The sequence below is a fragment of the Aulonocara stuartgranti genome, assembly GCF_965226115.1.
Source record: "Aulonocara stuartgranti genome assembly, chromosome: 5".
Taxonomy (NCBI): domain Eukaryota; kingdom Metazoa; phylum Chordata; class Actinopteri; order Cichliformes; family Cichlidae; genus Aulonocara; species Aulonocara stuartgranti.
Genome location: NC_138943.1, coordinates 32,282,715 through 32,299,803, shown reverse-complemented (window position 1 = coordinate 32,299,803; position 17,089 = coordinate 32,282,715). Strand labels below are relative to the sequence as shown.

Here is a 17,089-nt window from a genome sequence, read left to right as displayed (position 1 = left end):
GGTTTTTTGTCCAACTCATCCGCTTGTCTCTTTTGAACCTCAGTCCAGAACCAATCCACTCACTGTCAGCTTCCCAGCTCTGCCTACTGTATCCTCGCTGTGTTTGCCCACACTGTCTCACTCTGCACCCGGTTTAGCTGGAGGCCTTTGTTGGTGACTTTGGCTGCCAACATGCTGGAACAGCCAGGAGTGATGAAGGCTTGGGGGGGAATTAGCTGGTGACAGGAACTCTGTGAGGACCACCGAGCTGGCAGAGCCCTTCAGGGAGCCTCAGAGCGGAGTCACGTCGCCGCAAAGCCCTGCTCTCTCTGCAGGAGAGGGGGATGAAATATGAACTCCTTTTAATATCCCACCTAATAACTGTGTTGACAAGCGCCGTGAGTTACCTTCTGCAGGAATGTCGTGGCATTTGGATAATTAGCACGTAAATAGAATTTTGTGATACCCTGCTATAACACAGCGGTGGAGACGTTTTTATAGTGGCAAAGGTTAGGCGGTAATTTTACTAGCCTTCTTGTGGAGCCAAGTACAGGTCTCTCATTGGTGGTGGTGGTAGCTTACAGGCCAGTCAGCTGGGAGGGGACCAAGCCAAGAGATTCACTGCCTGCACTGAGACCAATTAATTTACACTCAAATCCATGCCTGCATCCACTTGGCACTTGTTTGCTCAGAGAACCAGAAAGCTGTTCTTTGCTCTCTTTTTTTTTTTTTTTGCCAGAGTTGTTTGTGGGATAGCTCGACAGAAATCTTTTTGGGAAAACGCGGATTCTTTCACACTTGTCGCACTCCAGCGATGCCACACAAAAAAAACTGATAATTGCTTTTGTGGCGCAATGTTTGTTCAAACCATCTCAGTGAGTGCAGCGCACCAACGAATGCCTGCCTGAAGCTGTTTTCCAAACCCTGGAAAGTGAAGGTGACTTTAACCAACCTGGAGCAAAATTATGTGCATTTTACTGTCGAGTTGTTGATAATGGGAAACCGCCTTGGGCAGCCTGGAAAGAAGACACCAGGTTTACAGATTTATATCTTCTGTTAACAAAAAAAAAAGAGAAGGAGGGGAAAAAACTGTATCCTAAAAACATCCAGTGTCACGGCTGTTTGTGTATGAAAGGGGCATTATCATAGCATTTTAGCATATCAGTCTTGTTAACATCCCCTCCATACTTAAGTAATTACTCTGAAGAGATAGTGATGGCATTATTAATTGTTTAAGTCTCCAATTAAATCGTTTCGGTGGCTGTCATTCCCGCTGGCTCGGGTCCCTGTTGGCACGGGATCTGGCTCGCAAAGTAAATAGGAGTACAAAGCTGACAGCTGTCTGATAAATTATGCACAGCCCTGTGTTTCAGAGGTGCAGGCACACACACACACACACACACTCTTGCACCCACACACACACTGATCCTCGCATGCTTAGGCCCCAGCGGTACTGTTGAGAGGATCTGGAGACTCATTAAACTCCTCCACACATTTAGTTTGTTTCTGCCCCTCCTCTGTGGATTCTGTCTCGCGTGTCTGTCTTCTTCCTCTTCTTCACACCTTCTTTTAGCGTCCCTCGTGTTAGCTCTCGCTCCATCTTGGCACTCCTGTTTGCTCATCTGGCATCTCCATTAACACGGTGGTATTATAGCTCCCTTCTCCTCTCATATCCTCTGCAGATTACAGGGCTGATATGAGGGCTCAGGCCGCAGCCAAATGGAGTGTGGGGGTGGAGGGGGTGGGCTACAGAGCCGTGGCCAAAATCCACTGAGTAGAGTCCATCTATGCTGGGCCAAACCTGTTGACAGAGAAATTTCATGGTTCAGTATAGAATTTTAATAACATGGTTTTGCGTTTGCCTGAACTTTATTCATAGTAATCTTTTCAAAAAAGGGAATTGTTACAAAATCATGTAATCCTGCAAAATCAATCAAATGGCAGCTTTTCTATGACGCTGCCATACCTGGGAATGCTCATGCCATGCTGCGGTTTATCCAGAGGACTGGAAGATGTTAGAAAAGTATTTTCACTGGTTGAGCAGCACTAATTATGATGAGTAAGCAGTGTTTCCCACAGACGTCGACTCTGATCAGCCATAATATCATGAACACCTGACTAATGTTGTGGTGGTCCCCCCAGAACAGCCCTTAGCCATCAAGGTATGGACTCCACTAGACCAGCGGTCCCCAACCCCTGGGCCATGGACCGGTCCGTCGTTTGGTACCGGGCCGCGAGAGTGGAAGCTCGGGTGTGAAATTTATGGTTTCAGGGTTTTTATCGTTAACTCTGTTTCCCTGAAGGTGTGCTGTGGTATCCGACACCAAGAGAATAATAGATCCTGTAAGTTTGTAAGTCCATGTTTGTCCAGCACATGCCACTGATGCTCGATTGGATTGAGATCCGGGGAATTTGGAGTCTGAGTGAGCACCTCAAACTCATTGTTGTGCTCCTCAAACCATTCCTGAACCATTTTAAATTTTTCAGCAGTTTGACCTACCTCTGCTCATCTGTTGAATCGGACCGCCTTCACTCCCCACCTGTATTAATGAATCTTGACCGCTGCTGACCCTGTTCCTGGTTCACCGCTGTTCTTTACTTGGATCACTTTGATAGATGCCACTGCAGACCAGGAACACCCCACAAGAGCTGCAGTTTTGGAGATGCTCAGTCTTCCAGTAATAACTGTTTGGTCCTTGTCAAACTCGCTCAAATTGTCCACTTGCCCACTTTTCCCGCTTCTAACATCAACTTTGATGATAAAATGTCCAGCCGGTTCCCTGTTAACATACCTGTGCAGCTAAGTCAGTGTGAGAAACACAGATTCAGTTTCACTTGTTGAACCCTCCACTAGATATACGACTGCTTCATATAATTTAATTTCCCTGTCGATGGGCTGCATGGTAATTAAAGCAAAATCCATTTGCCGTATAAAGAACAGGTGTTTTAAATATCCCATATCAGGTACAGTGCAGCATCGTTGACCACTGCTGCTTTTATAAAAATATGTCTTTATGAATCGGTACTGCTTTGTCTGGTGTGCACAAGGATTTGAATGTGTGCTTATTAGAAAGTGGTGTCCTGTAAGAAGCAACCCAAACAGCTCATTATCCGCTCTTGTTGGAAAACTTGAGTGTCTTCCTGTTTATGTTAGTCAGCATTTGTGGCGTCTCACCACAAAAACACGAGGAGTTACAGACAGCGGAAAGTCTTCGCCTGACCTCGAGCAACATGACGTGAAGTGACGTTAGTACAGACTCCATCGCCGCACAGAACAGTGACACTTTATACAACAGAAAGCCACGTTAGTCTAGTTTTCCCCTCCATCAATCTATCATTCCCAGTCTTCCACCCCTCCTCTCTCTCTCTGTTTCCCTCATCCTGCTGTCTGGACAGCACATTAGAGTGGTGTGAGAGGACCTGGACATTATTATGCCTTTTCCCTTTGTCTTATCACTCCTAGCCATCAGTTTCCAGTTACTTCGCATGTTGCCACGTCGTCACCTTCTGTAGATTTCCTCTCCGCACCCTCTTACCTCCACTTTCTTTCTTTTTTCTTTAATCCTTTCTCTTCTCTGATGACTGAAAGATAAATGGCCAATAAATTGGCTTGGTGAGGTAGGCTGAAACATGTGGTCAGGTTACATACATTTTAAATAGATCAGCAGTGGACCTGCATATGAACCGAAACACTGTGTGCCGTTACTTCTCAGTCAGATGCAGTTTTTACGTATGAGCTTGAGACGGCGTTGGGCGGAAAAGGTCTGGACGTTGTCTCACTCAAGGAAACAGTTTAATGTCCACTTAAACCAGACATTTACGTTGTCACCTGCATGTCTTTGTTTAAAGTCGTGAAAAGTTCAGCACCAAGGTGCATGTGTGACAACTACAGTGTACAGTAAATATTCAGACAGTAAAGGGATTAAAGGTTAAAACTACAGTGTGCATTTTTGTACAGCAGTAGGTCTGACTCACTACATACTGCATAAATTGCTTAGCTTCTGGTCATACGAAGTGCAAAGCTGCGTTAGGCTTTTAGTTTATGTACTAATGTCTAAAAAATGAGATGAAGGTCATAAAGTAGTTTTAGTTTTGCTTGAAGAAAGTTAATGATAAGTTGCCATTTACTTAGATTTTGTGGTTAAACAAGGAAATAATGTCAGCAGTCATTCATTTCACTTTATAGTAACCGTGACTGAACTAATCTATGGACATTATCTGAAGGATTATTGCACGAGGTTAAAGAATACTGCTTAGTGCATCTAAATGCAATGTACTTGGATTTATATAGTATTTACTGACCCCCTAGACTGCACATTACATTCTGATCACACAGTCATCTAAAAGACAACAATAAAGTTGTAATTGATGGGTTTTTTAAGAGCAGGTGATGTGGTGGGTGCTTAAATCACAAGACTTGAGCATGGTTTATATTCAGCTTCACTTGCACTATGTTTTTCTCCAGACACTACTTGGTCAAGTTGCAGGAAAGGAGTGTGGTTTCAGTTATAACACGATGAGGTAGAATTCATTAACGCTGTGAGACGTGCATCACAAGACCAAAGATAAAGGACAGCCTGTGCAAATCGCATATGTGTCGTTGTCATCGGATTGTAATTTTAATGGCAGTAGCAGGGATAGAGTTTATTAGTGAAGCTACATTAAAATGCTAGCAGTTGCAGTTGTAGCTGTGTAAGCTTTAGTTTGTGACTTCAAGAAAAATTGTCAGTTTCTGAAGTTATGTGAGCTGAATAAAGTGGCCCGGGGGAGGAGGAGGAGGAGGAGGAGGAGACGACGCATTAGAACGGTATAAAGCACATAGGGATGGTGCACGCTGCAGCGATCGCCACCTGATCCCTCGGTGGCTCCGGCTAAAGTCATGACTTTTAAACTGGGCCCAGTGGGACGCGGACACACTGCCAGGCAGCCTCTATGAATATGAATGACTCAACTGAGCATTGATCAAGTGCACAGCAGCATCCGCACACTATGAAAGCAGCACGCTGGTAATTGGAAGGGGATGTGGTAACCTTGAGCCCTCTGGTCGCCATGAAAAAATGTTGATGTTTATTATAACAAACCGTATGACATTATTATTGTTTGGTCTCGACCCCGCTGAGATAGAACCTCTGATACCGTGTCATGTCTAGGCCAGTAATGAATAAAAGCTGAAGAGTGTGCGCGTGCATGTGTGTGTCTGCCTGCCGAGCCCACTGATCAGACCACCGCACACGGATGGAGGACGGCTTTGTTGCCAGAGAGGGCGAGAAATTCAATCAGCAATGACAAAATTAAATCTCAGACACAAAGACGATGTGCAGGCGCTTTTCCTGCCAGCTGTGGTTGAACAGGTTCTCAGTTGACTTCCCAACTCTATATTTCACCTCTGCTGATTGTTTATTAATATGCACATTTTTTATTTCTCCTCCAGCTGCCGCAACCTTTAGCGCAGTTGTTCGTCGCGGAGCGCTGTCTTCGTTTTGACTTGGCGAATGGGATAATCTCAGTGTGAAAGAAAGATTATCCAGGCAACAGCGCCGGCTTGAACCCTCCACTGATCCCAGCCCCAGGCACAACAGTACAGCTAATGTGAGCGTAGAATGAGTTTTCATGCTTCTCTGGATCAACGTTTTGAGAGCTATAGCACCCAGACAAGCAAAAGCCTGCAGTGATGATGAACAATTGTCAAATTTACGCAGATACCTTCTTGGTTGGCCCGAGGCAAGTTTTTGTCTCTTGCCTTAAGGAACTCCTTTTAACGTTGTCCAGAGTTCTGTGCAGCTAAGATTGTGGGAAAGAGGAATTTATCTAACGCAAGGCTTTGTTTGGAAGACGCTGGAAAGGAATACAAACACGGAGATTAAATGGATAAGTCAAATCTTATTAGTCAGATTCCCCTCCAAGTGGTCGTATGTAAATGAGAAATTAGAGGAAGTGAATAAAAATGGGAAATTCTGTAAAAACAAAAATGTGAGGTTGGCTGGAGACGGTTTTGCCGAGACCAGTCGTACCATTTAACACAATACAGTGAGTCTGCTTGTAGCAACAAACTGTCAAAGATGAAAACCTTGAAAACTGCTGCATGCTCTTATTGTTTTGAAAAGTTTTTGTATTAGTTGATGGAAAAAATGCAGCATTCAGCTGGATGTAAGTTCGGTGTTGCGTCTGCAGGGAAACCTTGCGTCCTGCCATTCGTGTAGATGTTACTTTGACACTTACCACCTACTTAGGCATTGTTACAGATCATGCCCACCCTTTTATGGAAACGGTACTCCCTGATGGCTGTGGCCTCTTTCAGCAGGATAACACAACCTGGTTCAGGAACGGTGCGAGGAGCACAACAACGAATGCGAGGTGCTCACAACGCCTACGAATTCTTCAGATCTCAATCCTGTCGAACATCTGTGGGACGCGCTGGACGAACAAATCTGATATATTGTTATGCCTGACAAGGTGTATGTTGTTATATCTGCAGGACGCCTGGATTAGAAAAAAATCATCCAATGTTACTTTGTATGCACACTTTTCCAAAATAAGTCGCGTGACATGTGGGAGACGAGACAAAAGTTGAGCAGAATCTAAATTTTGAAGGTGTGGCAATATCCACACTGCTACTTCTGAATTATTGCACAAATGGAAAAAGTATTTGATAAAGAGCAAATTTTGCCCAGTCCAGGAACAGTATTTCCACGTTAACCTCTTCTCTATCCAAATTACTGTATGTTACAAACACAAAGCCAGCAGGGAAAGAGATTGAATCTCAAATGCAGTGTATGCCAACCACAACTAAGCAGCGAAAACGTGCTTTTTCTACAGGTAACAGAAGCAGAGACATACAGTGCATTTTGTGTGACGGCCTCTATCGGCTGGTTTTCATCTGCTTTGTGCTAAACAGGCTGCTAAGTAAAATCTGCAAAAGTAATGCAACAAGTACTGTAACAAATTACTTTCTCCAGGAGGTAAATAAAAAAAAAGTAGCTACTTTCTGTTTCTTTCTTTTTTTTAAACAAGCCCAGCGTCTGCTCACTTGTATTGCAGCGGTTTTGGAGCAGTGGTGAAGCTGATAGAGATCACAGGACACATCTGGCTGGAGGAAATGCCTTCAACCGCCAGCAGTTAGTGGTAGGTCTTACAGGAGAAACCCTAACTACTGCCATGAAATCTATCCAGGCTTGCGGCTTAGCGCTTCAGTCCTTGAAAATTCACATCAACCATGCGATCAGATCGTGAAGAGGTGACGATATCATACAGTGAAGTCCTGCAGTGATCGTTTTTATCACACGCATGATGTTTTTCTCCACTGTGATGCCTGCAAATAACACTCGAACGCTTTGGTTGCCCCTCTTGCTGCCCCCTGTGAGCATTTATCTGTGCTTGGCTGCGTGGCACACGAGCAAACAGCAGGACAGATGCCAGGTCTGGCTTATGGAGCCGTTACCCGCCGTGCGCTGGCAGGGTAGCGGACACCGTGAAGGACCCCGAGAACTAACTGTATGTCGCTACGCTTCAGATGCTCCGCTGGGTAAAGTTTGTCCAAACGCGCCACAGAGGGCCAGCATAAATATTTATCTGGTTTATTTGTTTTCACTGGCTGTGGGCCTTGTGTATATGGAAAGAAAAACACGAGGAAAGAATGCTGGATTAGTATACCAGAGGTCACCAAGTGCTAATTTGACAAGGGGCACAGAAAGGGTAAAAGCTGCAAAGCGCAGCGCTGGATGTGTACATCCTGCTGTCAGAGATGAAGGCTTTCTCGAAGCGCTTTGAATTTCAAATTAAAAGTCTACATCTGGCTAGAAAGAAGCTCCTGGAGTCTCTTTAGTATATTTGTCCTGCCGGGATATTAAAATGCTTTTCATCACTCAGCTTGTTTCTACACAAAGGATCCAACTATGCTTATTAATTAAGACTTTATCTAGCCTGATGACCACCACTCCCCTCCTCACATTCATGAACTAGCCCCACCCTTCATGAATATTCAATGAGCAGCTGCTTAATAAACATGAGGGTCGTATAAAGCCGATCTCAGTTGCTGGCCTCCAAAAGCTGAGCAGGAAGCTGGAGAGCGACGGAGTGGGAGGGAGACATGTGAAGCAAGAAGGAAGGGGGGCGGTCAGTGTGTATGTGTGTGTGCATGAGTGTGTGTGGTGTGTGCGCGTGTGTGTGTGTGAAGGACGAGGCTGAGTGGCGAGATAGAGCCACAAGCTAGGGGGAAGTCAATCCTGTCAGCCCAAGTTGTCGTGTGGCTGTGGAAGAAAGACACATCGCACTGGCGTGGGAGTGAGTTCAGAGAGGAGAAGAAGAAGAAACAAGATAACTGCTGCTTCTCTTCTTCTTGGCTCGAGGGAGAGCGTGGATGGTGTGATCTCCTCCACCATGGGATGCAGCCTCTGTACCCTGCAGAAGCCCGAGGAGCAATATAAACTACTCTACGAAGTGTGCCAGGTACTGTGACCAAGCTTCTGCAAGCCTCAGGAGGAGCTGCTTCTTTTTTTCTTTCTTTTTATAGTTTGTTTTGTTGTTTTTTGCAGTTTCTTTAAGAGCCACAGTCTGGTTTGGTAGCTCCCAGACTTTGTTGAAGTGCAGCTCAGTTAGTTTGCGTCTCTGGGGGAAGGTCACTGGCTGAGTGGGAGTTGGAAGAGAGTGGAGTGGAGCTGAGCTGTTGCCGGCCGGAGCTCTCGCAGCTGAGCAGCCTGAACGCCGGTCACAGGGGTCAGTGAGAGGTGGCGCGCTGTGGTTTAAAGGAGGAGGGGGTGACGAAGAGGCGACGGCTCCCTCGGTGTGTCTGCTAGTGTGTGTCGATCGCTAACCCACCTCCTCATTGTCAGTTGAATGCTGACTCGGAGCTTTCCGAGCTTTAACCCCAGTTTGACTTTGACTAAAGTTTATGTTTAACACTCGGGTGCTTGTTGTGCATTTTTTCTTCCCACCAAAGAAACTGGACCAGGCAGATGCATCATTAACAAGCAGGGAGAGCATTTTCTCCCAAGAGCCCTGAACTTGTCTGTTTTTTAGCACTTTTTATGGCTCCAAGTTGCTCCTTAACATACTCAGGATTTTCCCACTTAAGTATCACTTCCAAAAAAATAAGCATATGCTACTTTTATTCCATCTCATAATGTTGTAAATTATCTATTTTTTGGCTGTTGGGCTGAGAAAAGGGAAGAATCGATGAAGAAAATAAAGTTGCCTCAGTGCTTTTGTAGTGTTAAACTTTTATTGGTTTTTTGGGTTCATGTGGAAAAAGTATGCGAAACATAACTTTTTTTTTTTTTTTGTTGAAAGTGATCTAAGCAATTCTGCTCGTCTGCGGCATTAAAACAAACAAAAACAAAAACAGTACCGTTGTGAAATTTAGCCGGATGTATCGTGTGAGTGTGTTTGCTTGTTCTTTGAGCAGAGAAGCTGTTCACGCTTCGGGACAAAACCCTACAACATGTTGCCGTTCTCTGATCCCCGCGAGCTTTCCTGCGGTGTCGAATTCAATTGAGACGACACATCCAGAGTGCTGGTGTATTCATGTGAGAGCGTTTGGATTCAAGTGTCAGTCTGCTCTAATGAGTGAAAACACTGACCCATCTGACAGCAGACAGTGCGCGACTCTGACAGACTGTGTTGAACATCTTTGTGAGCGCTGCTTTCTGTAACACACTCAAATCTGCTTTTTTGTTGTGTTTTTTTTCTTCCTCCCTCCCTGACTGTCTTTTCATCTATAATGGAGCCCAGCCAAGTGTTATCCTCCTATCACACCAAATTACATCTCCATTTACTGCACAGGGTGCCGGGTGGCTAGCGGCTGCTTTAAATGAATGTAATGATCAAGCTCTCTGTGGATCTCACTTATTATCCTCGCCTTTTTTTAAATTCTTTTTTTCTTTAAAAAAAAAAAGCTCCCAGGCTAGATAACAGGAGGGAGTCTTACATTGTGCCTGCAAATAGTTTGGCTTTGATCAGGTCTGTTCTGGGGGAAAAAAGACTAAAAGGTTTTGATTCTCTGAAAGGAAAAAGAAGGAGGGGGGGGTTGTATTCAGGGGTATAATAAATGGATTATGAGTGCTAATACTGAGGTCAGAAAGCCCACCAACCAAAAACACAGTTTATGGAAATGTGCATCACTTCTATTTCTTCTTTAACTTCCATCCTTGTGTCATCTTGCTTGGAAGTTGCTCCGGATCGGGAGAGCGTTCACCCACCTTTCCGACTCACGGCTCTCATGTCTGTGAGTCAGTCTGTGGAGAAAGTCGGCGTGCCGGCTTCAGCAGCACAGATCATCTCTGTTTCACTGAGGCGTCTGTGCCTCTAACAAGCCAATCGGCTGCCTCACATGACAGCACAGATCTCACCTTTTTTCTCCTTCTTCTGGTGTACATCATATTTTAAAATGTGAGGAATACTTTTTTCTGTGGTGTACTGAGACTTTGCTTGCTTTTTACAGGTTACTGTTGTTTGCAACTTTAAAACAAAAGGGGAAAAAATACATGTTTTTGTGTTTCGTGTTGCCTCACCAGTGGCTCCAATGTCAAAAATATTAGTTTTATTTTCACCTACAACAGACAAAAAGAGCCAAGTCTCACAGTGCCAACATTGCTTAAACAATCACTGACTGTAAATGCTTTAACCTCTATCATTAGTACTTAAGGAACTTTTAAGAAGAATTGCTTGTCTGTCCTGAAACTAAAGAAAAGTCGATTGTGATCGGGTCAAGTATTTATTTACAGTACAGACAGACTTAGTCCAACCCCCCGTCCCCCCCGTCCCGACACATTTAGTGTTTAATCATTACATGTGTCCTACTGGCGTGGGGGGATCCACTGTCTTTAACTTTCCTTCTAGCATTAGTTAATGATAGCCAAGCTGAGACACATGCTACCTGACTGCAGGCTATTGCAGGGGTTAAATCATTAAATATGCATCAGTGTGATGATCTGCTGCATGAATGATCATCACACTAATCCTAAACTGTCAGAATGCACGATTTTTTGGGGGGCTTGTTTTGTCCTTTTTGGTTTTCTTCAAAACATATTGTAAATTTAAGCTTACTTGTCACTTGTTACCTCATGTGGTTAACAGTGTTTTTTAGTTTTTAGTGTCAGTCCAATTAGTGTGACAGTGTCTCATGAGACCTACCCAGCGTGATGCATAGACTGGTAATGGAATGGTATTTCATGCTTGCAGCGTCCCTGTAATAACCATTTTCGTCTTTCGCTGTGAGATCAGATTATCTAGTGTCATCTTAGGTTTAAAGGCCCAGAAAATGTCAGGTTTACAACATCAGATATCACTTTTGGAAGGAGAGAGTGTCGCTGTATCAGAGTGTTTTCAGTCTGTTGACTAAAAGCGAGCGTTTCAGGCCCTAAAATGGTGTTGTGTTTGTCTCTTTCAACCTGCAGCTTTTTTCCTGAAGGCTTGTATGACTTGTTTTGCTTCCACTGAGTAAATCAATTCACAGCTAATAAAAACAAGTTTACAGCTTCTTGAAACGCCTTTACTGCAGAAATGAAGAGAGGGTAAAATCTGTCGGGCGGAGAAGAATTACGTCTGTCACAGACGATGAGCTCCGAAAGGCGGTCTGAGAAACGCTAGCTGTCAAAACGAGTGATTCAGACTGCTTCGGTATTGATTCAGTGATTCAGCTCCTCTCCTCAGAGTAATGATACCTCTGGTAAACATCTCCACCGGGATCAGACCACAAGTGGACTTTGTTTTTGATTGAAATAATTATCTGCTGTGCAACTTGTTTAATTTTTCTTTTCTTTTTTTCAATTTATTTACTTATTTATTGCAATATTTGATGTAAAGTGTGCAGATTGCACTGAAGCCTGGTTTCTGAATGTTTTGTCTCTGCAGTCTGATGGTGGCTGCGAGCTCATTAGAGCTTAGTCTCACTGAAGGCGGGCACATAGCTCTGGCGCTCATGCATAAACCATTCGGTAAAATGAATATGTAGTGCATGTTTGCGCTGCATGCTCTTTCATAGTACAGTAGAAGGCGATGAGTGAAATATTATATGTGAGCAAATTCTCAGCTTGTACCTCTGGGGGCGATTCTGGGAAGCCGTTTTTTTCCTCCCTCTCCTCACTGATAACACACAGGCAGATCCTCTTGATCAGCGGCCCTGGCACGGCGCCCGCTCCACTCTGCTCGTCATCTCTCCAAGGACTTAATAATCCATGAACACTTGAAATCTTTCCAGTTCATTAAACACCTTAGCTCTAAATCCCATGTTGGGAGTATGAGAAATATGGTTTTGCACTGTTCTATAAAAGTCAGCAGAGTTGCACATCTTTTTTTTTCTGCTTGTTTGTTTGTTTTTTCCTACCTCGAGGCATTTTTAAGCAGTCCTGGCAGGATTCGAAACACTCAGTTGACTTGGTAACTCGAGCAATCTGTTTGGGAAGAATTCATTAAGAGGATCTGCATACATTACCGTCTCCAAGGAATTGCAGATTTTTTTTTTTTGTTTACAGTGCTGACTGTCAATAGAGCCATTCTGGAGATCAAACACGGTTAGGGTCTATCAATCGCAGCCAACGCTGCAGTCTGTAGAAGTGTTTTCCCTTTTCGTCACGATCATTAAAGGCCTGAGCTGCAGTGGGCTCAGCGCTCCCTTTTCAACTTGACCCCTCTGACAGCGCTGAACCCTCGGCCCCTTTCTTCAAAGCTTCAAGGTAAGCGCCGTGTGGAGATGTAAGCTCAGCTGCTTTTGTCAGAGACTAGAAGGTAGAGGCCTTGGAAACTCTGTTTGACAGTCCTACGGCACTTAATCTCTCAGAAGCGCTCCGTAATGGCTGTGGCGCCGTGCAGCAGCTCTTATGAGACCCGAGCTTAATTAGAGCCTCAGCACAAACTGCCCACTGTGGCTCAGATCCATGCTGAACTGATCTGGACTGTTGTTTTCCTGCTAAATCTTTTGCTTTCTTAGCTCTCGCTTTCTGTATTTTTTTTATTTTCCTCTGTTCCATGCATGTTAAACCAAAAGCGACTGATCTGCTGAGCAAAAGAAGTTTGCAAATGAGTCCGCTGGAACATTTCCTATCCGGAGCTTTCCACGCACCGCTGCCTAATTAGCCACATTTCTGATTGAACGCTGCTAAGATGTCACGCTCGGCTCAAGAAGCCAAGTTGTCATAGCGCCAGATGGTCTCAGTGCGACATCTTCTCCACCAAGCAGACAAAAAAATGAGATGGAAATATTTGTACAAAACACTTTCTTCATCCAGTCAGTCCTCCGCCCCCCTTGTCCCGCTGTCAGAGACCCCCTCTGTCTTCAAAGACCCAGCTCTGCCTGCTCCTTGGCACCCCGTAACGAAGCCTGACACGGACAGCGTGCAGAGACAAAGCAGGGACCGCCAGCGCTTGAGCATGGCCGGCTTTTAATAACGGCGAAGATCGGTCCCGGTGTGCCGTCACATCTGTTACACACTGGAGCAGGTGGCTGACTGCCACGGTGGAGCGCTCACAGGAGCCTGTGTACTTAGTGTGAGCCTAAAGCAAATGGCAGAGAGGGATCACAGAGACATAACACGATGCTGACAGTACAGCAGTATAACACTGCGAGCCAGCTGCGAGTCTCTCAAACAGACCTTTAATGGACTTTGACAGAATATTGGCACACTTAATAGGTGTAGCATGAGATGGTGTTAGATATTTCTTGAGAGATTAACTCAACCAGTCTCTGCCACACAATTGCCGAAACAATTTTTCTTTTGTTTTTTAGGTGCAATTGTCAAAGGAAGCACAACAAACGCACAGTCTTGGGTTAACCTGATATCGTTGTTATGTTAGCTGATTTCTTGGTGGTCTGACTAAACCAGAAGGGATGTATTAGCCTGCCAACTTCAGATTTAGCTGAAACTGAACCTACAAGCTAATCCCCTACAAAGCTATCATTACTTTGATGTAGCTTTTCCACCAGTGGAAATAACTGACAAGTAAGTACTAATTAAAGTCATGCTCTTATGCTTTTGCCAACCCCTACTAGAGTGGCTTTGTGTGATTCACAGTTCAGAATAATCCTTTTTTATCTTATTTGCAGTCAGGGTGAAGTCTCTCATTTCAGCCACGAGCCCATTTTAGCTTCCTTCTGAATGCCTTAAAGCAAGTATACGTTATTTGTTTGTCATTTGCAAACAGAAGGTTTGAACAGCAGGGTAGCAAGGCTTCCAAAACTTTAAAAATCGCGCTTATGTCTCATTTCCTGAAAAACTCCCATCTCCCACAATGGCTTAGATCTATTTCCTGTCAGAAAATCAGCATTTTCTGCCCAGTTACAGTTAAAAGATTGACTGATTGACTGCGAGTGTCGTGCAAAACACCAGGCTATGTCTTCACTGCAACTTTGCCGTGTTTCACTTCACCAGCATCAGTCTTTGCACAGATAGTGTAAATATGTCGATTCACAATTTTATTGGAGTTTACTGTCTACCGCAGCATATTTTCAGAGTTTTTATGCTATAAAATCCAAAAAAAGAAGTTAGGCAAGAAAAATCTTATTTCCATCCTCAGTTACTTTGACAGAGTAGCATCTTCTATAATATTTACACCTCTGATTAAGTCTCACAAGTGTGGCTTTATTTTGATACAAAGATTTTTTACACAGTTTGTAATTGCAGAAAAATACTCTTCTCTTTTAGTGGCATGATGTTTTTTTTCTTCTCATTTAAAAAGACAAGGACCAGTTACCAAAAGCTTCGACAAATTCCTCACAACTATAACTCCATATGGTACTTAAAAGCTATAACCTATACACATTATATAAAAATATAACAGAGTACACAAACCTACATAGATTTATATTTCAAGCACATTGTGTTTTAGTACAGTGACGTTTGCTCTATAAAGAAAATTGATACTGACTTTGACAAACAGGTAAAGTTTAACAATTTTGTAATTTTTTTCTTTTTTTTAAATGACTGTTGTCTTTGCTCACTCAATAATGACTTAAAGTAAAACCTACCAAGTTGAACTGGCTTAAACTGTCGTCATTGTTATGGACAAACACTAGCCACAGACCCGATGCCATTATAAGACGATAGAATAGGTCCTAGTCAGCTTTGAATAGGTTGTCTTCTAATTAGTTAGGTGTGTGTGCTCATAGTAAAGGTCTCCTAATTAGTTTCACTCAGCTGTTGTTTTATAGGAGCAGCAGTGCTTCACCCTGATTGTCACAGCGGGTACATGATTAAAAGATTGGTGATTATATAATAAGTGTTCATGAACCTTGTAAGCAGAGCTTTATTCATGTACTTATATACAGCACTCAGCCACAACAGTTAATACCCACTTAATGCTGTTAGCCAAAACAGCTCTGATCCCCTCAGGGTCACGCAGATCCTCTGGAGGTGTCTTGGTATCCAGCACCAGGACCTTGGAAGCAGATGTTTGATTTCTGGGTGTTTTTCATTATCTGGCCTCTCCCAGCATGACGTTGACTAAGAGCTCTTTTTCTGATTTAGTGTCCTAGTATAATGTAGTTATGGCCGTGGATGGCTCCAGTATGTCCTATCTCGACGCAGATTGTGGCTTTTCGTATTTACTTTTCTGTCCCCCACCCCCTCCTCTCCCCTAAGAGCAAAAATGTCTTTGCTGCCATGGACAAATAGACTTGGCCCTGGCAAAGAGCTGTGATGGGGTAAGTGTGTGTTTATAGTGTGGGTCGACATCTGTGTAGCTGGACAGTTAGGGGGCGCCTGAGGCACTGGTGTGAGATAAGTGCGTAAATGAAATATGGCACAATCCTTAGGTTTCAACCTGACTGCTGATATGAGCAGCCCCGTGAACCTGACCCTTCACTTTGCCTTATACCTGTAATTTCATACATGTGCTGAGGGGCAGAGAGCGATGTTCCCCACACTCTGCTCAGGCAGGCCGGGCTACACAAGCACACAGTGGGAGATACAGGCGTGCAAAAGCTATTTAAAAAATTATGTCTAATAGTCTATTTGAAAAGAATTTATTATAAAGAGATTGAAAGCAGAAGACAAATGGAGTGCGGTGAAGTTCAGCATCTCCATCAGACACACATCACACCTTCATTTGGGCTCATTAGGCCTGAGATGGGGAGCAGAAAGCGTACTGAAGTAATCTGTTTTATCCACAGCTGATCAGTTAAGAAGTCAATGTCCCATGCTTCAATCAGATTAGGTGAAAGTAAACAGCAGTATCTCTTTCAGCCAGCATTAAGTTTTTAGCTGTTTGTTCTGTAATCCTCTGTAAGCTCACAGGCTGCTGTAAATAAAGACTGCTGTGTTTCTAAGCCTCCTGCTGTGGAGAGTTTCCTGCCTGGTCAGTTAAAAAACAAAATGCAGATTTTTAAAGACTTAAAAAAAAAAAAAAAAAAAAAACACTAAGTGTGCACAAAAATCATCAATTGCTTCTCAGTTTTTAGGTTTTTCCTCTCATGAAGAGGTCCTTGCATGTGCTTGCATGTGAGCTGTCATGTCCTTGCATGTGAGCTGACTGGACCCATTCCCACTATCATAGCTACTGTATACCGCCCCCCCAAACCTAACCCTGTCTTCCTCAGTGACTTTGCTAATCTACTAACCCATCTTTCATCTCTCTCCCCAAATGTGATCTTGGTGGGAGATTTCAACATTCACATGGACAATAATGACCTTCTGCTCACCAGAGACTTTTCCTCCTGTCTCGAAGGCTCTGAATTTAAACAATTTATCGACTTCCCCACTCACTCTAAAGGACACACCCTGGACTTGGTCTGCTGTTCTGGTCTTACTCCCTTGAATCTTTCTGCTACTGAAATCCCCATAACTGACCACTTCCTCCTTTCATTTAACCTCACTCTCTGCTGCTCTTCTACCAAGCCAACCCGTCTCATCTCGTTCCGCAACATCAAGAACATTGATATGGACATTCTCACTACCAGTTTGGACAATGTTCAGATTCCGGACTTCTATTCTACTCCTGATGATTTGTTGTTATATTATAATAATTGTCTACGCACTGTCCTTGATTCTCTGGCTCCTGTAAAAACCCACTCTGTTTCCTTCACTCGCTCTGCTCCCTGGTTTACCTCTGACCTCCGAGCTCTGAAGGCCAAAGCTCGGCAGCTAGAGCGTAAATATAAGAAATCTGGTTTAACTGTTGATTC

At 43.8% G+C, this 17,089-nt stretch overlaps 1 protein-coding gene across 4 annotated transcripts in view; it reads left to right on the top strand.

Moving 5' to 3' along the window:
• The window catches only part of pdzrn3b (PDZ domain containing RING finger 3b), a 98,809-nt gene that overhangs the window by 68,978 nt on the left and 12,742 nt on the right, over positions 1 to 17,089 (top strand). Inside the window, exon 1 of one of the 4 annotated variants that reach the window (XM_082532726.1) lies at positions 8,032 to 8,424. The exons of the other annotated variants lie outside the window; for them this stretch is intronic. Coding sequence (XP_082388852.1) covers positions 8,356 to 8,424 — 69 coding nt within the window. The 5' untranslated portion in view covers positions 8,032 to 8,355. Of the gene's footprint in view, positions 1 to 8,031; positions 8,425 to 17,089 lie in introns of those variants that run through there. 4 annotated transcript variants of the gene reach the window in all.